The sequence below is a fragment of the Gadus chalcogrammus genome, chromosome 18 (assembly GCF_026213295.1).
Source record: "Gadus chalcogrammus isolate NIFS_2021 chromosome 18, NIFS_Gcha_1.0, whole genome shotgun sequence".
In the NCBI taxonomy this organism is placed as follows: Eukaryota; Metazoa; Chordata; class Actinopteri; order Gadiformes; family Gadidae; genus Gadus; species Gadus chalcogrammus.
Window position 1 is genome coordinate 5,593,913 of NC_079429.1, and position 25,460 is coordinate 5,619,372.

At 49.2% G+C, this 25,460-nt stretch overlaps 3 protein-coding genes across 6 annotated transcripts in view; all 3 read right to left on the bottom strand.

Annotated features, from left to right (window-relative positions):
- Positions 1-15,297, bottom strand: part of spata20 (spermatogenesis associated 20) — a 34,586-nt gene extending 19,289 nt beyond the window's left edge. The window contains 13 exon segments of the mRNA XM_056577442.1: positions 2,746-2,914; positions 4,477-4,669; positions 5,084-5,296; positions 7,561-7,635; positions 9,697-9,801; positions 11,324-11,454; positions 12,045-12,149; positions 12,152-12,245; positions 12,916-13,059; positions 13,386-13,540; positions 13,938-14,002; positions 14,094-14,210; positions 14,946-15,297. Of these exon segments, the coding sequence (XP_056433417.1) occupies positions 2,746-2,914; positions 4,477-4,669; positions 5,084-5,296; positions 7,561-7,635; positions 9,697-9,801; positions 11,324-11,454; positions 12,045-12,149; positions 12,152-12,245; positions 12,916-13,059; positions 13,386-13,540; positions 13,938-14,002; positions 14,094-14,210; positions 14,946-15,172 (1,793 nt within the window). The 5' untranslated portion in view covers positions 15,173-15,297.
- A 123-nt stretch (positions 15,298-15,420) lies between these two features.
- LOC130371620 (PI-PLC X domain-containing protein 1-like) lies at positions 15,421-19,004 on the bottom strand. Of its 4 annotated transcripts, XM_056577451.1 has the most exons (7): positions 18,914-19,004; positions 18,689-18,840; positions 18,181-18,305; positions 17,686-17,817; positions 16,898-17,053; positions 16,200-16,383; positions 15,424-15,834 (listed from the first exon to the last, which is right to left on the bottom strand). In XM_056577451.1, the coding sequence occupies exons 2-7, from the start codon at positions 18,744-18,746 to the stop codon at positions 15,587-15,589; spliced, it is 903 nt and encodes a 300-aa protein (XP_056433426.1). In that variant the 5' UTR covers positions 18,747-18,840; positions 18,914-19,004; the 3' UTR covers positions 15,424-15,586. The 4 variants fall into 4 exon arrangements, with proteins under 4 accessions (XP_056433429.1, XP_056433427.1, XP_056433426.1 ...); XM_056577454.1 differs by having other exon boundaries at positions 15,421-15,834; positions 18,181-18,301; positions 18,689-19,004; XM_056577452.1 differs by having other exon boundaries at positions 15,421-15,834; positions 17,686-17,796; positions 18,689-19,004.
- Positions 19,005-20,088: 1,084 nt separating this feature from the next.
- LOC130371765 (pepsin A-like) lies at positions 20,089-24,763 on the bottom strand. The gene is made up of 10 exons (XM_056577626.1): positions 24,743-24,763; positions 24,494-24,568; positions 23,920-24,070; positions 23,308-23,425; positions 22,771-22,889; positions 22,252-22,448; positions 21,686-21,802; positions 21,066-21,207; positions 20,479-20,585; positions 20,089-20,203 (listed from the first exon to the last, which is right to left on the bottom strand). The coding sequence occupies exons 2-10, from the start codon at positions 24,550-24,552 to the stop codon at positions 20,089-20,091; spliced, it is 1,125 nt and encodes a 374-aa protein (XP_056433601.1). The 5' UTR covers positions 24,553-24,568; positions 24,743-24,763.
- Positions 24,764-25,460: the final 697 nt, after the last annotated feature.

The window sequence follows — 25,460 nt, forward strand, 5'->3', positions numbered from 1 at the left end:
ATCGGGGCTACATCGGGGCTACATCGGGGCTTCATCAGGGCTTCATCAAGACCAGAGGATTAGATCGGACAAGTCCTCCTGATTACAGGCCATCGTTAATGAGTGACCTTTACTTCCTGTCACACGATGTGTTCAATCCACCAAATTAATCCTGAAGAGAGGAAAGCGGCACCCAAGGAAACCCCACGTTTGTGTCCCAGGAGGGTGCAGGGGTGGGGGCAGGGGTTGGAGGGTGGGTGTCTGTGTTCCAGAGAACCATGTTGACGGAGGTGAGGGTGAAGGAGGGGCGATGGAACAACGCATCGCCAAGATGCCTCCCCGCCGGCTCGTTAACCGCGCGCCGTCGCGGTTCCCCCTCAGAGCCGGAGTGCTTATGGGTCTGCATCGCCGAGCTACCCCTTCTTATCGCTTTCTGCGTGCTTCCAGGTACACACATATTTTACTTCCTTAATCCTTTAAAAACAGCGAAGCTGGAAAAGAAATGCATCCAAATCCGTAGGGTAGCATTAGACCTGAGGTCTTCATTACGTTTGGATAAGCATGGATTGATTTTACTTAACTTTATACATTCAGTAAAGTAAAGTGACGAGTTAGATCAAAACGAAAAAAAACGTATTGCGATGTTTTGCAATTGAAAAGAAATGTACGACTAATTACGTATGACTGCTTTGTTGTCTGATCGTAAACGGATCAACGTGATCGGTGATTGGTGAACACAAACTGTATCCAAGAACCCTTAAATCTGAGTAAATTATGTTACATCGTATTTATTTATTTTTATATACGAATACGATACGAAATCACACTTGTGTGTGTATAACGAATTCAATACGAAAACGATACATTGTGTAGCCCTAGATCAGAGCTTCGCGTGGCCTTGCAGGAAAGGTACTTGTGTACTGGTGCGGGTTGAGGAGTGAAGAGAACCGCTCACCCTCTAGAGCGGAACTGTTAGCGGCACCGGCGGAGACTGGCCAGTGGGGGGCGCTAGCGCGAACCGCGGGGGTCCGTAGAGAGGATGCGTCCGAGCCGTACCTCCACAACAACACTGCCTATTACCCCAGTTAGTGGAGCCAGCCGCCATCCCTCCTGCAGACTGAGCCCGTGGCCAATCTCGCCCCGGTGTGACAAGTTTGATTTAGCAGGACACAGAAACGGGCCGAGCACAGAAAACACTCATAATAAAAACTATAAAAATGTAATATAGTTAGAAAACACAGGCCTAGTGAGCATCCTCCACACAGTCCTCGCAACGTGACCAGGATGAATGAACATGAAACCGGGACTGTGTGTGTGTGTGTGTTTGTGTTGTGTATTGTGTGCTTTGTGTGTTGTGTAGGCATTAGGTAACATCCTTCATCGTTTGGGTTCTGGGACTCCCTGCCTGTCTTGTTTTCCTGCTGATTCGCTGCTTTCACGCCGTAACTAGGGCGCAGAGCCGGCCGTGGCAACAGAGTGGGACACCTGGTGCTCTGAGAGCAACAAGCACCACTGTGTTGCTCTGCTAGACCATAATAAGCCCAGCACAATGCACGTATGGGCGTATGCCGTAGGGATACAGCAGTGGTTCACTTCTTCTGCAGAGGTAAAGCTTGTTAGGGGTAACACCACGACTTCGGCCGGGGACAACAAGAGCTCCTCCTCCATTGGTTCCCTCCTTCGTTCAGCCGGTATGATAATGGACGCCCTGAAGACAGGCAGGGCCTGAGGGCATCCATCCATTACGCACCGAGCGTGAACGTACCTAAACTGCTCAAATGCAGACATTACCGCCTCTACACCGGGACAAGATGAAGAACTATCTACACTCACCCCCTCAATTCCATCTTGTGTAAGGAAGCAGCACGATTGTATTTTTCAAATCACTGAACGAATCATCCTTCAAAGTCCGCCCAGGGTGATGTTACTTCCTGTTTCTTACCCTCATATTCTTATTCAGATGTAAATCAGGCCTGCGTTGGTGGAAACGCAATAGGCTAGCAACTGAGGCTAGCGACTGGGGCTAGTGATCGAGGCTAGCGGTCGAGGCTAGCGACCGAGGCTATAAACCGAGGCTAGCATTATGTAGCATATTATCTTAGCTATCTGTGTTGTATACAGGGAATGGGTTAACCTAGGGATTGTTGGTGCTTGGCACTTGGTTCTATGAACATCCTTACTGTACCGACAGCGAGAAATATACTTATTGTAACTCGCTTTGGATAACTCGCCTTTCCTCTTGGCTCATCAGCATGTCATAATTAATCATCTTTGACCAAGAACAGTTGAAGAAGAACTGGAAAATCCTGCATAGAAGCCGTCATGTTGGCAGAGTTAATCATTCGGTACTGGGTGGGGGGCTTAGAGCAGCCGGTATCGTATGAGTGATGTGTGTCAGACATGTCATCCAACCGCCAGCTATACGTGCGTGAAATGTTGTCAGAATAACTTATGACATTGAGTTCCTCTGCCTCTGTACGAGATCATTTAAATTGTAGACGGCTCCTGCCTCATTTCTGACCAATCAGGGCATCTCTTCCCGGGTTGCGCATTAGTTCTCCAGAAACGTGGAGAAGGAGGGAGGGAGTGGATTTTCATCAGGGTGGTTCCAAACCTCAACTTCTTCTGCGTTCTCCCTGTTGTACGACGCTTTGAACATCACACAACACATTATACTCCCCGAGCAAACAAACAGAAGAGCCTAAACCAACTCCCCGTCGGAGGGGGGCTGTGTGTGCGTGTGTGATGCCGGCGGCGGTCCCTTACGTTGACTCCACCTCCATCTGGTCGCCGCGGTAACAGGAGCGCAGCATGGTCTGCCCCTCGGCGTCCCACAGGTGCTCCTTCAGGAAGCGCGCGGCCCGCTCCGCCCGCTGCAGCAGGGCCTCGTCGCCCAGCGCCGCGCCGACGCACGCAAAGCCCGACAGCATCAGGCCTGGGGGAGGGGAGGGAGGGGAAGAGAGGGGGGGGAGGGAGGGAGGGAGGGAGGGGGGGGATGGATGAGGAGTGGAGGGGGAGGGGGGAGGGGAGGGAGGAGGAGAGGGGGAGGAGGGGGGGGGAGGAGGGGAGGGGAGGGAGGGATGAGGGAGGAGGAGGAGGAGGAGAGGGAGGGAGAGGAGGGAGGGAGGGGGGGGAGGGGGAGGAGGGGGAGGAGGGAGGAGGAGGAGGGGGGGAGGGGAGGAGGAGGGGAGGGAGGGGGGGGGGGAGGAGGGGAGGAGAAGAGAGGGAGGAGGGGTGAGGGGGGAATGGAGGGAGGGGGGGAAGAAGGGGCGGGAGGGGAGGGAGGAGGGAGGGAGGAGAGGAGGGAGGGAGGGAGGGAGGGAGGGAGGGAGGATGGGAGAGGTACAGAGGAGAGGAGGGTAGGAAGGAGAGTAGGAAGGGAGGGATCAGGGGAGGATGGGAGGGAGAGGAGAGGAGGCAACGGTTGAGTGTAGTCGAGATTCGAAACGCCGACCAGGCTAAGGAGTGTGAAATGAGTGGTGGGATGGTCCACCGCCCCCCCCCCCGATACGAGGGGCCACCAGGGCGCCGGCTTTGGGGTTCACCTCCCCAGCTCGGAGCTTTGAAGTCTCCCTCTCCCTCCCCCCCGTCTCCCTCTCTGTACGGAGCTCCCTTTCCTAATTTGCACTTCCATGAGGCGAATCAAAGTCCCAGGGTGAAGAGAAACCCGGCCTTCAATACACTGCAAGGGAAGACGGATCGGCCCCGTAAGAAAGAGAGAGAGAGGGAGAGAGACAGACAGAGACAGAGACAGAGAGAGAAAGAGGGGGGGGACAGAGAAAGAGAGAGAAGGAGAGGGAGAGGGAGTGGGAGAGAGAAAGAGAGAGGGGGGGACAGAGAAAGAGAGAGAAGGAGAGGGAGAGAGAGAGAGAGAGGGGGGACAGAGAAAGAGAGAGAAGGAGAGGGAGAGGGAGAGAGAAAGAGAGAGGGGGGGACAGAGAAAGAAAGAGAGAGAAGGAGAAGGAGGGAGGGAGGGAGGGAGGGAGAGAGAGATACGAAGAGAGCGAGAGACCTGGGGGGTTCTCGTGACTCAAATTGCGGTTTGCCCATGTGTGTGTGTGCGTGCGTGCGTGTGTGTGCGTTTTCCCTGGATTTTGTTATCGATCTTATTGCATGCAAAGCCACTTTATAATTGAGCAAGGCGGCCGGTTTGTGTGCATGTGTGCGTCATCAGGCAGACAGCCCACAGACAGCAGCGTATGTAACCAGTGCTGTCACTCACAACCTCTGTGTCAGTCCCTAAAGGGCTCTTTATGGTCCCACGTTCCCGCAACGCAAGGCGGTTACCGACCCCTTACGTCCTTGTGGACGTAAGGGGTCCGCAAGGACCTGTGATTGGTCCGCTTACTAAAACCCGACGCAGAACCATAAAAGGTTCACGACTGCGTGGAAGCGCCTGCGTGGTCATGGCGTTGCGGGAACTTGGGACCATAAGAAGGCCTTCACCGCGTTCCCTGACGCGCGATGGAGAGTTCCGCGCGGACTAGGTCCTCTTACCGTTCCACGAGGCCAGCATCTTGGTGTCCAGATGTGGGCGGGGCCGGGTGCTCCTCACGGCCGCCATCTTGGCCCTGGCGGAGGCCAGCAGCTCGGTCACCGTGGCGACGCTCAGGCCGAAGCGCGCGGCCGTCAGCTCTACGGAGTAGCGCACGATGAGGACGTTCTGGCCCTGCAGCTCACCGTGGGGGTCCTGGGATACGGGGGGGGGGGGGGGGGGTTATAGACAAGGTGTGTGTGTGTGTGTGTGTGTGTGGTGTGTGTGTGTGTGTGTGTGTGTGTGTGTGTGTGCTGATACATCCCACATTTTTGCGAAATTATTTAACTGCAGAAATAAGGTTGTTTATACATATATTTTTTGATTATGAATATCTATCCAACTAGATATCTATATATATATGTATCTTTCTATCCATCTCTATACATATATAAATTCATCCATAGATATCTATATACTGTGCCTATATGCAATTGTTACAAATAATCAACTTTTAATAATCAATCAAGATTTTTTTTTAAATCCCCTTCTCATTAATCAAGCCTCACAATAACAACGTGAACACAGAACCACATGAACGTCCCAACACCAGGTCCCCCCCCCCCCCACCTGCTCTGGCTCCACGTTGCCCTGCTCGCGGACCCCGTAGTGGTGCATGGCGACGTCGGCCAGGCTGGCCCGGCCCGTGGCGCCGGGCAGCACCTCGCCCAGCAGCTCCCGCAGCTCCGACGCTGTCCACACGCAGAACGCCCCCTCCCGCTTCTCTGGCCCCCCGCCGGACGGCACCGAGTCCGCGTCCTCCGCGCTGTAGAAGCCCCCGGACTGTGGGGGGGGGGGGGGGGGGAGAGGGGGGCGGTCCGAAGGTAGAAGGTTAGGTCAACGAACGCCGTCTGGGCAGCCATTGAAGGTCTTAGAATGAGTGGTTGGTAGTACCATTTGTTTTTTGTGTACGATCTCGGGGAGCACAGGCTGCCCACAGAGACGTGTTATTTTGACGGCCTGCTTATGGGGCAGGAAGCTAGCCGGATCGTGAGGAAAGATCAGACGTACGGTATCATTTATGTTTCGGCCTAGCATTGCTGATACAACCTTTGAGGGGTCTTGACAGTCTTCAAGGTTTAAGAACGAACGTTCACGCTGGGTTGTGTAGGAGCAGGTGTAAGGAGCGGGGCCATCGATGAACCCACGTTACGCTTGCATGTGCTGCTGAGGTACGCAGCCTGCAGAGAACTAGCACCCTGGATAAAAGTCTTGAGCCGGAAGGGTTGGAATGTCCTCTCTCTTCGACCCACTTTTTACTACATATTTTAGCAAAAAGTAACAAGGAAGGGTTGACCAACACTTCCCATTAGACTAGAACAGAGCTGATTTCAGCTGAAAAGGGGATTTGAACGTTAGCTAAACGTTTAAAGGATACTCAGTGCAAGCAGTTCTGGGAACAAACTGGACATTTTAGTATTTGTTAAGGTGGAGCCAAATAACTGCCATCTACTATCACACATAAAAGTAATCCCAGGAAACTGCAGAGGGAAGAGCTAATGTTTTGAGTGCAGTTGTATGCAGACGACAGCACTATTATAGCTGCTGTCGTCCTCTTGTTTGAGTGAATGATGTTATCACACTCAAGACTTCCTTTTAACAGTTTCAGAGCTTACTGGACGATGGACCTTAAAATGGTTCTTAACGCAGAGAAAAACAAGTCACATTATATCAGTCAGATAACATTGACGATGTGCACACTGTGACAGGCTGTCAGTGCATGGCTGCCCATGTGCATGCTGGGACGTCTCTCTTGGGATAGCAACACTTTGGCTTCAGTCAAACCAAAGAGGAGTGATTTCACTGTGTTAGGGAGCCTTGGTACCCTTCTCCTTGGTGAGCTACATCTGATAAACACATCTGAACAGGCGCTGCATCTCTTAAGGTTACACCAGGGGGCGTACTCAAAACTAATACTCGGTTTCTTAGCCAATCAACAGAGGTCCTTACCCTTGCTTGGTTTTACATTTACATTTAGGGCATTTAGCAGACGCTTTTATCCAAAAACGTACAATAATAATAATTTGTTTTCCATTAATGGACCGAACTGTTGTGGCCCCTCACCGTTTAATAAAACAAGGCCGACATCGCTGTATTCCTAATATACATATGGCTATATTGTTATTGATGAAAGCAAATAATTCCTCTTAATTTTCTTAAAAGGTGCATGAGACTAGAACCACACATCATACAAATACGTACAAAATGTTATTCCAGGAGGAATGCCACCTGTCTCAAAGTAACCCTGTGCGAAACGCTTCCACGACACAGCAAAAACTGACACACAATATCCGGCCCAGAGAAATGACTTGCATGCCGTAATAACTAATTGCCGTATAATTACATAATAAATCTTGGAGAATATAACGATCACAAAAGAGCACGTGTCTTAATTGCGTGTGCCCCTCGGTGCTGTCCAGTCATCAATCAAAAGAAAATGGCCGCCACGCATGTAGAGTTGGGCTGACCCAGAGAGAGAGAGAGGGAGCATGTGAGTGAACGAGGACTTGAGGCGCTTTGTCAAAACCCAGGCAGCTGGTTGACCTCAACCACACACACACACACACACACACACACACAAACACACACACACACACCACACACACACACACACACACACACACACACACACACACACACACACACACACACACACACACACACACACACACACACAGGATGAACCCAGAAACATTATTAGAGGCGGTTTATTATATTTTTCCAATTACTATCTTCTTTGGAAAAGGCAAAAGAATATAAAAAAAAATACAGGGACACACATCGGAGATAGATCGGGTCAATTGAGTGGGAAGGTCTCCGTATGATTGATGTACGCTCTCACACACTCATGCGCGCACACACACTCATGCGCGCGCGCACACAACACACACACACACCACACACACACACACCACACACACACCACACACACACACACACACCCACACACACACACACACACACACACACACACACACACACACACACACACACACACACACACACACACACACAGAGGAGTGCTAACAAGGGAAGGGATGTCTCACCTTGTCACTCAGGTCTCTCGAGACGTAGACCAGTATATCCCTGGCCACATCCGCAAAGAACTGCTCTCCCGACACCTGGAACACACCAAGAACATCCCAGAATGCACCTGAGTAGTGGGGTACCTGCAGCATGGGCTAACCTTAACCGAGACGCTTTCTATTATTTACATGCACCCACATAGGGTAGCATGGCGTTGCATGAAGCACTGTGCTCACAGCAATAGCCTCACAGCTAACCACTAGTCTTCTGGGGGAGAGAGTGGGGGATGATAGCTGGTTGTTGCAGCCTCACCTGGCCGAGTCTGATTGGACTCTGGGGCTGGGTGAGGCTGCACACCTTTTGCACATTGAGCCATCAGTGTGTACAGGTTGGTCCAGCCGTCCCCACAAACACACACAGGGGGAGATCTCCTCCATGGCAACATGGGGCACCAGCATCATTATCTACAAACATCTATAACAAATCGGCTCTCCAACCCCACCACCCTCATGCCGCCTTCTGTCTGGAGGAGCCCTGTTCAAGTCCCCGAGGTACAGGGGTGTAGCAGCCACCTAGATGGCGTGTAGCAACCTGCTTTCCCATTAACTTAATTATTTATACATCGCTTGCGTGCATCTGTGTGTTTGTGTCCAAATTAAAATAGAGATGTTCCGATACCCTTTTTTCCCCTCCAGATACCGATTCCGATTCCTGAACTTGAGTATGGGCCGAGACCGAGTTTATACCGATGCAGCATCAAGCATTGTAGCAACTAACAGCTTTTTGAAGGGATCTCTACGATGACAGCAATGGTAACTGCCATTTCAGGCTCCCTGTTTTCAAACCTGATGATGAACATCTATTTCCTAACAGCGTTATTTGACGGTGCTGTTTAATCCCAGTGCCATCTGCTTGTCCGAACCCCCCGGTCTGAACGGGCAGCGAGGGTAGTGACTATCACCCTGATACTGAACGCTTGATATCTGATTGCGGATATCAGCCACAACAGAGCACAATGCAGATGTTTACACTGCTTCAACAGAGGTCTTATCGTGGTGCTCCGTATCAGCAGGGTTGGGTAGGTTTACACGGCCGAATGCGGTCCTATCAGCCAGGCAACGTGAGTCAGCGTGGAGGAACGGGTATTTGGTAAAAAAAAAATAAGCTGAATTGAGTATTTGGGATTGGTCAATGTCCCACATCAGGGCGAACAATGGGGTGATTAAACAAGGCGCCCTCAGGCTGCTCCCGGTGACAGAGCCCAGCTATTTTCCACATCGTTAATGTTCTGTGCTGGTTTTCAATGCTGCCACCCTGCTTCATTCATATCGCGTTCGTTTCGAGGGAGCCTGGAATCCCGCTCGCGTCGTTAAAACACGCGTTAAAACACAAAAAAAATAAAAATAAAATCGCAATATCATATCTAAATATTTTATGAAACGCAATCTTTACAGAACCATTTCAATATTGTATCATGTGATTCCGGCTGACTTCCTTCCCAAGGTAATATTAGTAGTAATTATAGTACATCGTTCTAGGCTTTGTTTTAGTCATCAACTTTTAGGTCAGATGCGCGTCTACATCTGTGAATCTACCCCATTACAATTAGGGATGCACCGAAATGAAAATTCTTGGCCGAAAGCCGAAACCGAATACCGAATGCGGCTTTTGCTGTTTTTCATTAATTTTGCTTTAATTTTTCACCATTGCATAAATCAAACAATTAAATGTCCTTTATACACTTTTTTGTCTTGCTCTTCAATAAAAAAAATCAATTACAAATTTGATACGAAATATTTAATTAATACTGAACGATTTCTAACATTCCAGCAGACCTTATAGCAAGAATTTAAGAACAATGTACCTTTAAATAAAGGAGGAAAACAATATATATATATCTATTATATATATATATATATTATTTTTATTTTTTTTATTTTTTTTTTAATCAAAAATAAAAATGTTCAGCGTATTTTTTTCGGCCTTTACTCCTTCGGCCGAAACCGAAAATTATTCATTACCGGTAATCATTTTCGGCCGAACATTTTCGGTTGCCAAATATTCGGTGCATCCCTAATTACCATACCGTGTTTGTGTGGGTGCATTTCCTCCGACCATTAAAGCACACAGGAGACCGCTAGGGAACCAACACTCACCTGGAAGGCGGTGACGTAGGCCACGGCCAGCTGGGCCTGGTCGTACAGCATCTTCTCGAAGTGCGGCACATGCCAGGAGGCGTCTGTCGAGTACCGGTGGAAGCCCTGAGGGAACGGTCAACGGTAAACAGACTGCGTTTATAGGTTAGCGCTGTGCTAACCAGCGGCCACTCAAAGCGCTCTACGACACTGCCTAACATTCACCCATTCATGCACACATTCACACACCAAGGAGTGTGTTCAAGGACACCTCAACACTCCGCTAGGAGGAGCCGGGGATCGAACTAGCAACCTTCCGGTTACCAGCCAACCCGCTTTACCTCCTGAGCCACATGCCGCCCCTAGTGACCGTGAGACCGACCGCTTTCAGACTTTGTTTATTTCAGTCCACCTTTAAGTGTCCGGCCTAAACCCATCAGGATTGATTACAGATGAGATTTTCCTCCACAGGGTATTACAACGGCATTGGATCGCTGCTGCAATGCAAAGTGCCGGCACTTCAGAATCAAAGTGCTATTCTAAGGGTGTTAAGTAGTCGAGTAGACTATTTTATATGGACGGACAAGAGAGAGAGAGAGAAAGAGTGACAGCAGGGGAGAGAAACAGAGAGTGAGTAGGGGAGAGAGAGACAGAAGGGGAGAGAAACAGAAGTAGAGAGAGACAGAGAGACAATATATGCAGGTAGTATATGAACTTGTATATGCATGCAAGTTCAAAGATGAATTCAACAGTTCAATTTCAATTCTCTACTGCCTTTAGTATACCAAGTGAACCACCCACTATAGAACAACAAGCATATCTTCACTGTAGGGCAGAAACCTCGTCTCCATCATTCGTCTTTTAAAATGTTCATAAATCCATGGTATTCCTCACCCTTTACGTCAGTCTGAAGCTTTTACAAATATTGAACCAATGATAATCATTCAAAAGCATGTTACTAATTCTCCTAACATCCATTGGCTCCTCAAACTGTCAGTAGAGCTCCTAGCCCCGCCCTGCCTGCGCTTCCCTCACGAGAGCCCAGCTCAGTGGGAGGCGGCTCCGGAGACCGTCCCACTGAACACTGCTGCAGCTGCAATGCAGAACTGCCCGTTTGAATAAGTTCAGCTTCCCCTTAACTCCAAGGAAGACCGAGTCTATAAATGTTTTAGATATTTGAGAAGTGGGATCGGGGGTGAGGGTAGGAGTGCATTTTAGGATCGCACACAAATCCTTCATAGAAAGAGACTTGGGACTAATGTATTCAACTAAGCGTACACATACTGTAGGTACAATAGAAACTGCAGCCTGATAATGTGATGCAGTTACTGCCTCACATGCGGTCGTTCTGATTAATGACAGACAGAACACGCAGCTCCACATTCGATGTCTTATAACCTCTTCACCCCATTCGAGCTAGATCTTGGTAATTAACGAATTACATAATGAGACATGAAAGTAGCAGACAGTATATGACATAGTTAATACCAGCTTTGATGGTGTTACGTTATTCCAGTCCGCAAGTGTTTGGTATTTATGTAACCAATTATGCTTTCTATTTTGAGCATCATTATCATTATAACATCATTATTTTCTAAGTACAGTGAGTACGGATAGTATGGATATCGGAACACGCCCCAGGGCCCACCTGAGCCACGTGGTCGTGGATGCCCCCCAGGGCCATCATGCGGAGGGTGTGCAGGGTCATCTGGAGGGCCTCGGCCCCCTCGGTGGTTGAGCGGTTCAGGGCCCAGTACGACATCAGGAACATCAGGTTCACTGGAAGGGGACCAGGAGGGGGGGGGGGGGTCATCAGAATGCATCATGGGATATGTTGTGGGCAATACGGCGCCATATTGCGAGGACTCAAGAGTTGTAGTAACAACCTAATAACCTTATTACGTGCAACGTAGTAAGGCGATAAACTAGCCATATAGAGGGAAAGAGTAGAGATGAATACACAGACAGACAGACAGACAGACAGACAGACAGACAGACAGACAGACAGACAGACAGACAGACAGACAGACAGACAGACAGACAGTAAAGAAAAATAATAATTTACAAAAGAACAAAAGATTGCAAGATAGAACCCATAAACGGAAGAACAAATTAACCATATACCCAATTAAGAAAGAAACGACGGAACCAAATTTCAAACCAATAAACAAAAGAACGAATTAACAAAACAATAAAAGAACGAAAGACAGAACAAATCAACGAAAGAGCGAGAGAACAAAAGCAAAACGAATGAACAATTCACCCTCAGCCCAAAACACTTTTTTAAGGTAAATTTTCCAGTGTGTCTGTGTGCGTATGTGTGTGTGTCTGTGTGCGTGTGTGCACGTGCGTGCGTGCGTGCGGCCCACCTGGTGTGGGGAACTTGGGGGCGTCTCTGAAGCCCCCGTACTCCTCCTCATAGGAGTGGGCCAGCTGCTGGAAGCAGCGATTGGCTACGTCCGGGCCGGGGGCGGGGCCTCACCGGGGGCAGCAGCGATGGCGCTGCCCTTCCTCAAGGCCTCCATGACGCGCTCGCCACTGGACTCTAGCGTGGTCCGGTTGGTCTGCCACTGGAGGACAACACATGGAAGGATGGACAATTATATTCAAGTTCATTAGCCCTTAGTCACCGGTACAGCCTCAAAGGGCTTAACAGGCTGTGTGTTTAGGACCCCCTCCCCCCATGACCCTAGCCCCCCAGAGGGCTAGAAACCCCTTCCTTTATTAGCGATATCCCTCCTTCATAGTGGGGGATCCCTCCTTCATAGTGGGGGATCCCTCCTTTACAGTGGGGGATCCCTCCTTCAGAGAGGGGGATCCCTCCTTCAGAGAGGGGGATCCCTCCTTCATAGTGGGGGATCCCTCCTTCATAGTGGGGGATCCCTCCTTCCAGGGATGATCAGGAGTGCAATGGGGGCCATAATTGACATAAATACTACATAGTATACATGCATACAGGCAAAACATTTTAAAATCGGTCATTGGGTGCTGGCTGGCTAACCTTAAAATAAAGGAGGAACAATAACACTTAATTTTGAAAAAATCTAAGTTTTCTACGTTTACTGAGGCGTTTTTAAATAGTTCTGATGTTCCGTTTTTTTTGCTTGTGGTCATTTGTAGAACTAGAATATGTTGATTGATCAAATAATTAGAGTTAAAAACAAACCAACTGCAACAAAAGCAATGTTTTGGACACATTTGTTCAGCAAGAATCAGCTGAGCACTCGGCAGACATCTGACCTGCTCCATGATTCTTGTGAGGACCGTTTTGAGTCCTGGTCTCCTTCCGGCGTCTCTGGGAGGGAAGTACGTGCCCCCGATGAAAGGTCGAAGGTCAGGGGTCAGCCACACACTCATGGGCCATCCACCTCCGCCACTGGTAGCCTGGAGAGAAGACACACGGTGAGTTACCGTAGGAGTTAAAGGGGCCCTATCTTACCTCCAGGTGTGAGTGTGATCAGACGTTACAAGCCGTTTTAAAAATCGGCCTATTCCTGTCTTTTAATGTGACATCACAAGTGGGCGTTCACAATGACCGCTGTGTGTGTGTGTGTGTGTGTGTGTGTGTGTGTGTGTGTGTGTGTGTGTCTGTGTGTGTGTCTGTGTCTTGATTCATGCTCGATTCTCACCATTTCCTAACAAGCGCCTTGAGATGAAAGCGTGTCTGAAGCTGACTGACTGAATAAATAAATACATACAGACGTCCTCACCTGTACGAACGTCATGTAGACCTTGTCCACGTCCGGCCTCTCCTCCCGATCCACTTTGATGCAGACAAAGTTCTCACTGAGCAGCCGTCCGATCTCCTCGTCCTCAAAGGACTCGCGCTCCATCACGTGGCACCAGTGACAGGTCGAGTAGCCCACTGAAAGTATAGCCACAGGAAGGACAACACAGTAGGATTTGACATAGCCCACTGAAAGTAGAGCATAGGAAGAACAATACGTTTACACGTATACGTGTTTACATCATCATGCATGTATAACATAGAGGAAAGGACAATGTGATCATGCACTACAATACCCCTTTAAATTATAGTTTATATAATATATATATTGTCTGTAGAGTGGGTTGACCTGTAGCTGTAAGGTTGCTAGTTCGAACCCAAGCTCATCCTTTGGCTGAGTGTCAAGGTGTCCCTGAGCAAGACACCTCACCATCACTGCTCCAGGCAGACAGGCCTGCATGGTTGACTCTTGGTGTGTATGAACCGTTGGATTAAAGCGTCCTGCCCTGAATGAAAATTATAAAATGTAGTTTACCTGACAGGAAGATGGGTTTGTCTTCCTGTTTGGCCCGGTCGAAGGCCTCCTGTCCCCAAGCGTACCTTAGACGAAGACAAGAACAGGATTTGAGCGATAATAATCTCTGACACCGTAAACAAAGGGTCCTGAACAACGTGGATTCCGACCCCTCACCAGTCCACGGGGTTGTGGGCGTGCTGCAGGAGATAGGGGGACTTCTCCTCGTAGAGTCGGTTGGTGTGTTTTGGAGGGGTGGGGGGAGGGGGAGGAGTCCCGGACGCCATCCTTAGACTGGTGGACACAAAACCACAGCAACAATCCTGTTAACTATATTATAGTTAATGTTATAGCAATATATACATCTCATACAAGGAGATATTTATTCACGTGGAATAAAATGCAAACAACACGGTAGCCAATAAATAGAAAAACATCATCAAATTTACATTTAGGGCATTTAGCAGATGTTTTTACCCTAAGTGAACTACAATAAGTACATTTGTAAGTAGAAAGAGAAACAACAATATATCTCTGTCGGGACAGAAACATCATCTAAAAATACAGGATGCTGAAGCTTGACTAGATATAACCTTGCTCATCATAAATCCTCATGGACACCAGCCTGCTCTCCTCCTCTTGCGTTGCGCTCCACTTCACAACATCAGCAGCCAGGCTAACAGTAAGCCAAGGGGGGTCGACCCTCCCGGAACACTGCCATCCAACACACCCCTTCACGTCCACATGATCACAACGCCTCATGGACAGACAGCCTCCTGGACAGAGAGCCTCATGGACAGACCGCCCCCTGCTCTCCTTCCTCGGCTCTCCAGTTTCACAACATTAGCATCCGGGCTAACAGTTAGCCACGAGACACGCAGCCCTGCACAACCCTTTCACCTTCACGTAATCACAAAGCGATAAGCGCCGATACCAAGTGTCTCTCACAGCAGGGTTGGAGGACCACGGTTTGAATCCCGAAGTCACACGTACACGTTGTGGTACAGGGAGACCCGCAGGAGTCTTTACCTGCAGCCGAAGCGGGCGGCCGACTGTTGCTCCGGGAGCAGGGTTCTGTCCCGTCCCGCTGGGTTCTGGAGGTTGAAGTGGTGTTGGTGGTGGTGTGTGTGTCCGAACCCCCTGACTTGTCTCTCTGTGGTCTGCTGCTGCACAGCGTCTGCTCCCAAAACGGCTCTGCTCAGCAGGCGGGCTAAGCTACTCTGTGACACAGACAGGCCCCGGGCCAGTCTTAACATCCTACCGGGACACCTGATGTAAACCGGGTGTAAGCTGTCAAAGTCTGCTTACTCACTATGAGGAGGACTCCCTGTGTCACCGTGACACGGCACTAACATGTCCCGGGCGGGGGCATGTCCCACCGTACATGCAGTTCAATGATTCCGCCACACGATGGCACTGTGGCCAGAGCAGTGTGTGTGTGTGAGTGTGTTTTTACGTGTAGGCAGTTCATGATGAATGAATAAACAATGAGCTTGCCAAGATATTCACACATGCATGTATCGCTTTTAAAAAATGTACGCATACATTTCATGTTACATTTCCCCAGTATAGATCTTTCACACTTAGTCTGCTTCTGTAGGCCTATTAAAATAATTCATAATATTTAATAAGTGTTATCTAATAAAAAAAAAAAAAAAGTACGCTACGTCTCATTTGTTCAGAAGGGCTGGCATTTTGCCATTGAGTTGAACGACGGTGGAGACAAAGTCGAGGAGATTCACAAAGTCTGAGGCGATGATGTTGATGTGGTCGTTGAAGGGCCCTGGATACTGCCTGTTCACCCAGTCCAGCAGAGAGGGGAGCCCCTCTAGAGTCACGCTCCGAAGGGTCTTGGACAGGTACTTCAACGCCCCCAGTCCGTCCGGCAAGGTCAGGTTCAGGCCGCACACAAAGAAGTCTGAAGAACACAGAGAGAGAAGCTTTCAGAGCGGAACAGAGCTCGAGACACGATGCTTTGATGATGACAAAGGCAAACACTGGAATAATCAGAGATCCTTGACAGTTATAGCGAACATAATTAGTGTTGTGTAACATATTTCCATATTTCACATAATTTTTCGTGAAATATTTTGCACAACAGAGAGTTTTATACAACAAGTGTACACTTTCAGACCATGAGAACAATAACCACTGCCATATCCACTGTGTCACTGGAAATGGTCAAAGTCAAAGTCTGGTTGGACAACACAGGTGAAACTGATTCAAACCGTGAGCACAACAGCAGCAGTATGAATGGAAGCCTCCGTTCACAAGATAACGTACAGTTTATAGGAGTTTGAGTCCTGAGCTTCTTGTCCAGAACGGTCACCACCTCGGAGGGGACTATCGTGTTTCCGTAGAAGTAGGGGATCTTCCTCCACATCTGCAGGTTTTTGTTCGCCGGATGGTCATAGGAGACGAGGATGTGTCGACCCGAATCCCAGCAGAACCGCAGCGTAGGCTGGTCCTGTTGGTGGGAAGATATGCTGTACGTCCTGGAACTCAATGTACAAACTTATTGTATGTTGTACCGTCCTGGCACTTAATGTACACACTTATTGTGTGTTGTATGTTCTGGCACTTAATGTACACATTAATTGTATGTTGAACGTCCTGGCACTTAATGTAAACATGTAATACTTAGTGTTGTGTAGAATCTTATCCTAGCTATCTTTGTTGTATACGGGAATGGGTTGACCTAGTTATTGTTAGTGCTTGGTACACTTTGTTCTATGAACAGCCTTACTGTACCGACAGCGATCAATTGTTGTTTCTCTTCCTTCTGACAAATGTACTTATTGTAAGTCGCTTTGGGTAAAAGCGTTCTAAATGCCCTTAATGTAAATGTAACCCAACGTGTGCATGCAAAGTGAAACATATTACTACAATATGGTATTTAATCCCTTCCGTTGTGTGACTCCCACAAAAAAAAGTATCTCCTAACATTCATAACAGTACATTTCCCACGTCGTGATGTTTACCGCGACAAGGACGAGTTTGGCTCCAAACAGTTGTGTGATGAAGTCGATGAGGTGCTGGTGGTGGTGGTCCTCCATCCCCCTGAAGTGGGACAGGGCCAGTAACAGGACCTCGGTGGGGTGACCCGCGGCCCAGTGGCTGACGGTGCTGAGGACGGTCTGAACAAAGAGCTGCTCAGTGAACGGCTTCGTATCACACGGGCCACACAGCGGCTCAATGTTCTTCTTCTTCTGAGGTATTTCATCAGAGTTGGAATCCCAAACTTAATTATTGATACGCAAACCTTTTCACTCATTTCAGTGTTGGAAAATCCCCCGACTCTGTTTCATTTCTATTTCATCATCAGTCCGGGAACATCACCGGCTTTAAAGACATTATAATGAAGGAAACATTTCCTTTTTCTTTTTGCTATTTTTTTGTTTTTACAAGAGCTTGATTATATTATACACTTATTTAGCTAACCGTAATGGATGGAAACAGAGAGTAATAGCTTTCACGGATGAAGAGGTCGATGCCATTCAGTTTTCTTTTATATTTAGAATCTCTAACTACCTAACAAACAGTCCCACTGATGCGTGACCCAATATAATTACCGATGGGATCTGATCCATGTTGTACCTATCAGACAGCAGGCACTCAAACTATCCCCGAGCAAACCACAAACCGGATCAACCATTCCCTCTGACCTCCGTCCCGCCCCGCCCCCATTGGGCCCCATTCAGCCAATCAGACACCTCGGCCTCCGGCCACTCGGGTGGAGCAGACAACCAGCCCCCAGAGTGAGCCTCACCTCCACGTCGCTGTGGGTGTACAGGCCGTGGTAGAAGAAGGTGCGGGTGGGGTCAGGGTCGTCGGGTTTCCGTGCCACCCTCATGTCGAAGAACCGAACCCCCGCGTCCAGCTGTTGGCAAATGTTCAACTCCTGTGTCGCGAACGCACAACGGTCAGTAAGATATAGGAGTCTTTTTTGTATTGCTTACATACTGCGTGCAATGACTCAACAGCTTTGTTTGTATATTAAACTCAGGAACCAAACCCCGAGCACTGAACAGAAAGGGCAGCTGCCTGCGACTGTTGCCTACTTTACATGAGCAATCCCATCTAGAGGATATTATAACTAACACTTTATTGGATCTGAAGAGCGAAGCCGTTTTTAGTTCTCTCCAAAGAAGGGGGGGGGGGGGGGGGGGGGGGGGTGGGGGGGGGGGGGGGGGGGGGGGTATGCAGAGTCTAGGTTACACCCCCTGTTCTACATGGAGTGGACCATCGTAGATGTTGCACTGACCTGGGTGGTAGCCCATTTGTGTATCAAAGCACGCACGCAGTGCAGCTTGCTCACGGGTATAAGTGATTCCGGATCCAGGATGTCGGATTCCATGTCCAGGTCATAACCCATGGTGTCATGGCTGCCTGAGAGCACACAAAGCACATCCGTCATACGCACACACTCGCTGTCGCTACAGTTCACTGAGGCTGCAACACTTAACTCATGTGTGGTAAGTAGGCTAATTATAAATAATGGTTAAATGTATTCATTAAGCAATTCAATTCAATTCAATTCGATTTATATAGCCCTTAATCACAGGTCCAGTCTCAGCCCCCCCCCCCCCCCCCTAGCCCCCAAGAGGGCGAGAAAAACAACTCCCTTAATTAGCAAGGAGGAAATCTTGAGAAGGAACACAGAATGGGGATCCCTCCTTCCAGTGAGCATTCTGTATGTCTGTGTTGCCTCTATCAGCCGACGAGGCTAGCTGGATGACAACAAAAACATGATCCCCAGTGCTGCAGCCTACCTGGGATAGCCAGATTCCACAGTGAGACGCATTGCAGTCTGGATGGCAGTTTGGACATCCAATCAAGGTTGTCGTTGCTTCCGTTGTCCCGCCCTCCTGGGGTCCCGACTCAGCCATCAAAACGGGATTTGGTGTCAACTATAATTCACATCCTTAATGAGGATGGATAAAAGGTTAACAGTTGCAGGTTGAAGTATGCGTGTGACAGGAGGTGGAATGACCCACCTTCAGAGCCTTGTGAATGCCAGCCGTTCAGGTATGTGTTGTTCAGAATGTTCACAGCAGCGCTGGCTTTGTCTGAACTGAGATTCGGTGGCAGGTTGAAACTTGTTTAAGGTACACTGCCATTGAAACACATGTCATCAAAATACCAGTTTGGAAACTTGATAAGTTACTTCACAGACAAAACAGGATTATAAATAGCAATCATTAACAAACATTAACAAACATGAACCTTTCTGAACTTCCACTTCCACATAATATTTGTCCTACTAGGCCTACACAAGCAGACTAAGTGTGTAAGATCTATACTGGGGAAATGTAACATAAAATGTATGCGTACATTTTTTAAAAGCGATACACATTCATACTTTGCCTCACAAGTCAATATTTGTTTTGGTGACATCACAAGTGGGCGTGTCCAGCTGGATGTATGATGGATAGATCAGCCCCATTTGCTACAGTCCACTGGGTAGACTGGTAGACCCACTTATGATGTAGCTAAAGCACAGGCAGATTTTCAAAAGGCAGAGAACGACTTGTAGCAGCTAATCACAACCACACCTGGTGGCATAATATCTCCCCTTTAGCTCTACACTTAAATAATCAGTCTGAGTGACCTTTTCAGATACAAACATGAATCTACTCATCAGCCATGTTTGGTACTGATTAGGTCGTGAGGAGGAACGCTCGTTAACTCCACCATATGGTCTCGTGTTAACGGCCATTAATGGCCGTGGAGAGTGTGTGGATGATGGCTGATTGAGGCAGCCTCACCTGTCAGAGTCTGATTGGACTCTGACAGGTGGGTGAGGCTGCACACCCGTTGCACAGTGAGTCATCAGTGTGCAACAGGTTAAACCAGCCGTCACCACTCACACCCAGGGAGAGGTCTCCTGCATGGCAGTGGAGCACCCTTGTCATGTTCATTTGCTGCAACTTCCACGATAAAGCGGATTTCTAACCCCACCAGCGTGCGTCCCCTAGGTGGAGTGGGGCTAAGGACCTCGTTACGACGGCATTTTCTCACATCCGTGCACATTGGCTGTATGTTCACACGCACAAAACGGCACAAAAAATAAGTATTTGCTTGACAATTCGTTTATTCAAAGAATGCTGGGAAGGGGGTGCGTGGTGGTTGTGTGTCCGCCAGTAGGAGGCGGAGCCCGGGGCGAGGGCGTTTAGCGGGCCGTGGCGAGGCCGACCATGTTATGTGCCCGGCTGAAGATGGAGTAGTATTCCCTGATGAACACGTCTCCCAGGATCCACAGGTTGCTGCCTCCGGACGCCATGCCGCTGCGGCAGGCCCGTAATTACTGGACGTGGGGAGAGAGAGGGGAGCGAGACACCAGTTAAGAGGGACGGTGTCGAGCTGGGGCGTTAAGTCTTATGTAGAGAGAGTGCTTCATCTTCCGCGTGTGACAACGTCGTTTCCCAAATCAATCAGTTCCCGCAGAAATATTCCAGGAAAAGTTGGACCATTTACTTCATTGGTCTGGTGTTGAGCACACACACACAAAGAAACCCACGTACACACACACACACACACACCAACATACACACGCACACACACAGTTACCTGGCGGACGTAGGCAGAGGCGGGGAGGCTGAACTCGTGGCCGTTGATGTGGAAGACCACAGCGGGCATCTGCTGGATGCCGTTGCAGTTGACGACGAACTGGAACACAAGGAGAGGAGGGAGGAACAGCATTAGGGCTGTTTGAGAGGTGACGATGGGGCTAGGTAGGGTAGGGCTAGGGTTAGGACTAGGGTTAGGTCTAGGGTTAGGGTTAGGGTTAGGGTAAGGGCTAGGGTTAGGTCTAAGGGTTAGGTATAGGTCTAGGGTTAGGGCTAGGTCTACGGTTAGGGTTAGGTCTAGGATTAGGTCTAGGGTTAGGGTTAGGTCTCGGATTAGGTTGAGGGCTAGTTCTAGGGTTAGGGCTAGGTCTAGGGTTAGGGCAAGGGTTAGGGTAAGGGCTAGGTCTAGGGTTAGGGCTAGGTCTAGGGTTTGGGTGAGGGCTAGGGTTAGGGTTACGGTTGGGTGGACAACTAAAACTATATGCCTGTCTGTGTTTTGCCCTAACAACATTTCATTGTTATCCTGTCTGAACAATGGGGGTCCCTCCCGCCCCGCCCACATGAGCGCCCCCTCACTCACGTCATTGCCCCTGCTGGTGGCTCCCACGGCGCTGTTGATGGAGCTGATGTCGCTCTGGGGCCCAACGATCAGAGAGGTGCCGGTGTCCACGATGGCCTGGCAGCCGCCGACGCAGGCGACCGGCCGGCCGTTGACGGAGACGCTGGAGGGAGGGGGAGACGGGTCAGACGGGTCAGACGGGTCAGACGGCAGGCAGCAGCGCAGGGCCCGGCAGGCAGGCGGTGTGACGGACTGGAGGGTTTCAGTGGGACGGTGTCGTCAGGATACGAAGAGGTTCACTTGTTGTAGTGCCTGGTTTTATAATTAGTGACCAAGAAACCATACGCCTTTGAGGATCACTGAATCCTTTTTATTGATGTTTTAGTCTAGATACCATTCTTAAAAAGTTAATTTACCTCAAGTAGAGTATATCGTGATATTAGTATATCATGATATTATATCGTGTATATATAATAAAGTAAAGTATATCGTGATATTTATGGATATTTAGTAAGAATCTCCGGCCCTAACCACAGCCATGCAACGTCTTTGAGTAAGAGAGCTTCAGCCTCATTTCAATGGAACCCATCCGATTGTACTGCTACCGCTAGCGGTGTCTGTGACACTGCTGCCGTGCTCACCTTTGCACGGTGATCTGCCAGTAGAGCTCGCTGGACAGGGGGATCCAGTTGATGGAGCCGGAGTAGTGGTTAGGGTCCACACCCCCGAAGGTCACCACGCTGCCCTGGGCGGAGTTCCTGTACGCACGTAGTGCACGGAAACACAGATGAAGGGGGCGTGGGACAGAACGGAACATGAATGAAGGAACCTTATACCTTGTACAGGTCGATGGCCGTTGTCATGCTACTGCCTGGGACACTTTTACACATAAGGCACGCTAATGCAGACTCACACGCACACACCGTGCAATGTGTGGCTTTCCTTACACCTTTTTAACCAGTGGCCTCTCAAAGAGATTCACAATATCGCCTAACATTCACCCTTTCTTGCACGCATTCACACACCGACGGTGGAGTCGACCACGCAGGGCGACAGCCAGCTCGTCAGCGGTGAGGGTGAGGCGTCTCGCTCAGGGACACCTCGACACTCAGTTAGGAGGAGCCGGGGATCAAACTAGCAACCTTCCGGTTACCAACCGAGTCGCTCTCTCCCTCCTGAGCCACTGCTGCCCTAGAGCCAGGCTTACTTGCTGAGGTACACGGAGAACATGTCCTGGGTGACCAGGCCCTGCTTCATCATGTTGTCGAAGACGGGGGTGGCGCCGGAGGCGGAGAGGCGGGGGTAGGCCAGGCCCAGGATGCCGTCGGCCTTCATGTGCTGCAGGAAGGGAGCCTCTGTCTGGCTCATGCCGAAGATCTGGTTGCGGATCGCGGCTCCGGCCACCTGTTTGAGTGGATGTATGAAAACACGGAGAACGGATCAGGGGATGAAGGTGGATCAGTTCGTCCCACATGGGAGACATGCAAAGGCACTCATTTACATTAACATTGAGGGCATTAAGACGCTTTTATCCAAAGCGACTTACAATAACTACATTTGTGAGAAGAAAGAGAAACAACAATATATCTCTGTTGGTACAGTAAGGATGTTCACAGAACCAAGCACTAACCATCACTAGGTTAACCCGTTCGCCGTACATAACAAAGACAGACACAACAGAGTCCATGCAGAGTTTACTAATTATAATAATAATTTAATTCCTCACCGTCACGGTGTCGTAGGCCAGGACGCCGGTCATGCTGCCGGTGCCGTAGTGGATGTCCAGGGGCTTGCCGTTGTACCTGTAGGTGCTGCTTCTACTGGGGGAGAACTTGTCGTGGTTGTCTGAAGGAACACAGACGCAAGAGAGCATGAGAGGGAGAGAGAGAGAGCGTGTGTGTGTGTGTGTTTGTGTTTGTGTCTATGTGTGCATGCATCAGATAGTATGTGTGTATGTGAGTGTGGGTTTTTATGTGTGTGATAGTATGTGGATTCCCACTATGTGTGTGTACGTGTCTGTGTGTTCGTGCCTGAGAGTGTTTGTGTGTGCGCAAGAGTATGCGTGTGTGGGTGTCAGAGTTTGTGTGCACGCTAGTGTGTGTGTGTGTGTGTGTGCGTGCCACAATGTGTGTTTGCATGCCATAGGGTGTGTTTACGAGTGTGTTTGTGAGTGTGTGTGTGTGTGCAAGAGAATGTGTGTGCTTGCCAGTGTGTATGTGTTTGTGTGCGCATGTGTGTGTGTGTGTGTGTTGTGTGTACATACTGCAGGCGGCGCTGTTGCAGTAGACTGAGGGCACCCACAGGTTGGAGGAGCCGCTATCGAAGATCACCTTGAAGGACTGAGGAGGAGTTCCAATGGAGATCACTCCAAAGTAGGCCAGCTGGAGGAGGAGGAGGAGGAGGAGGAGGAGGAGGAGGAGGAGAATCATTTCCACGCTCTTTTACTTCTTCCATTTATGCTCTCATCTAACCAGTGATGTGTCTGCTGTCCGTCTCGCCAGCCAACCCTCTCTAACATTCACCCTCCACTCATCCCCTTAACCTCACCCTCCACTCATCCCCTTACCCTCCACTCATCCCCTTAACCTCACCCTCCACTCATCCCCTTACCCTCACCCTCCACTCATCCCCTTACCCTCACCCTCCACTCATCCCCTTACCCTCACCCTCCACTCATCCCCTTACCCTCACCCTCCACTCATCCCCTTAACCTCACCCTCCACTCATCCCCTTAACCTCACCCTCCACTCATCCCCTTAACCTCACCCTCCACTCATCTACCCATCCATCCGTCCATCTGTCAGATCAATGACCTCCCCCCATCATTCAGTGTAACGACCTCCCCGGGGGGGGGGGGGGGGTCCCCTCCACTCACGTCAGCGTCGTTGGTCATCTGCTCGCCGGTCACCATGAGGCTCTGGTCGAACTTGGCCATGGGGTCGTAGGGGTACTTGTGGCGGACCTGCTCCCACAGGCCCTGCTCCTCGAGGGTATCCCGGGCGGTCTTCACCTTCACCAGGGGCACCCTGGGGAGTACAGCGAGGTTAGACCGGACTCACACGGGGGGGGGGGGGGGGGGGTGGGGGGGGATCTCATGGAGCAGTGAGCGGCCGCTGGACGGTGTTTGAGTACGGGCTCCCGGTAAACCGGCTGCAGCCTTTAGAGTCCTGAAGTTTCATTTTACTTGAAATCTCGTGTGTTGAGGCAATCGGAATAAATGTAATCAAACAAAGGATACGTTGCCGTTTTAACACTTTTTAAAAATTTACAAAACTCGCTGTTCACTGGGCAGTTATTTGCAAAGCCGTACAGAAATGTATACTTCATTTGCTGTGATTGTACCTCCAGTTGTTAGAATAAGTACTAGGCTAGGAGAGGGGTATATTCTTGTGAGGTGAGGTAGAGGTTCCAGTGGAGAGGTGGCTCTCCCAGAGCTCAGAGACACTTACTGGACGAAGCACTCGGCCAACGCCAGCATGGCCACCACAGCAATGGCTAGTTTCATCATCTCTGCTTTACGTCAACTGTGGAGGAGAACAAGAGCATTGGCATAAAACACATTCATGTTCAAAATGTAAATGAAATAAAATGTAAATTATAGTTCACATTTTTAATTGATTAAAACGAAATTATAAATTTAAAAATTTAAGTTCAAAATTATGACAAAGTAATTGGTGAGAAACACAAAGTTGCTCAACGAGATGATCTCAGCGAGGCAGGTGTTCTGGATGGGGGCTGCTCCTCACCGAAAGAGCCGGGTCGAAGTGTGACCACAGAGGGCCAAGCGGGGTCTTTTATACGCCAGCGTTGACTTCTGAAATCCGCGTTCCTGTAATCTCCTCCGTAAATAAACACAGACAGTGTTTCCATAAAGTGATAACAAGCAGTTGTATAATCATGACCTCAATACAATGTCAATTTGACGATGAAACACAAACTTCAGCAACTTCAGTAATCAGCATGGAAACAACGATGTGTGTTCTTAAACTTGGAGATCTTGATAGTACAAAAGGAAGGACAGAATGTTACAGAAGGGAACAGATTTGCATCAGGGGTATAGCCACCATGACAGCATCAGCATGGAAACAACGATGTGTGTTCTTAAACTTGGAGATCTTGATAGAACAAAAGGAAGGACAGAATGTTACAGAAGGGAACAGATTTGCATCAGGGGTATAGCCACCATGACAGCAATCAGCATGGAAACAACGATGTGTGTTCTTAAACTTGGAGATCTTGATAGAACAAAAGGAAGGACAGAATGTTACAGAAGGGAACAGATTTGCATCAGGGGTATAGCCACCATGACGGCTGCACTACATGATCTCAGTGTTTCATTCCACTTGTCCTTCAAATGTAAAATCCACTCTTTCAGTTAAACTGTGGTGTACCAGTTTGTAACTAAGTGCTTTGGAA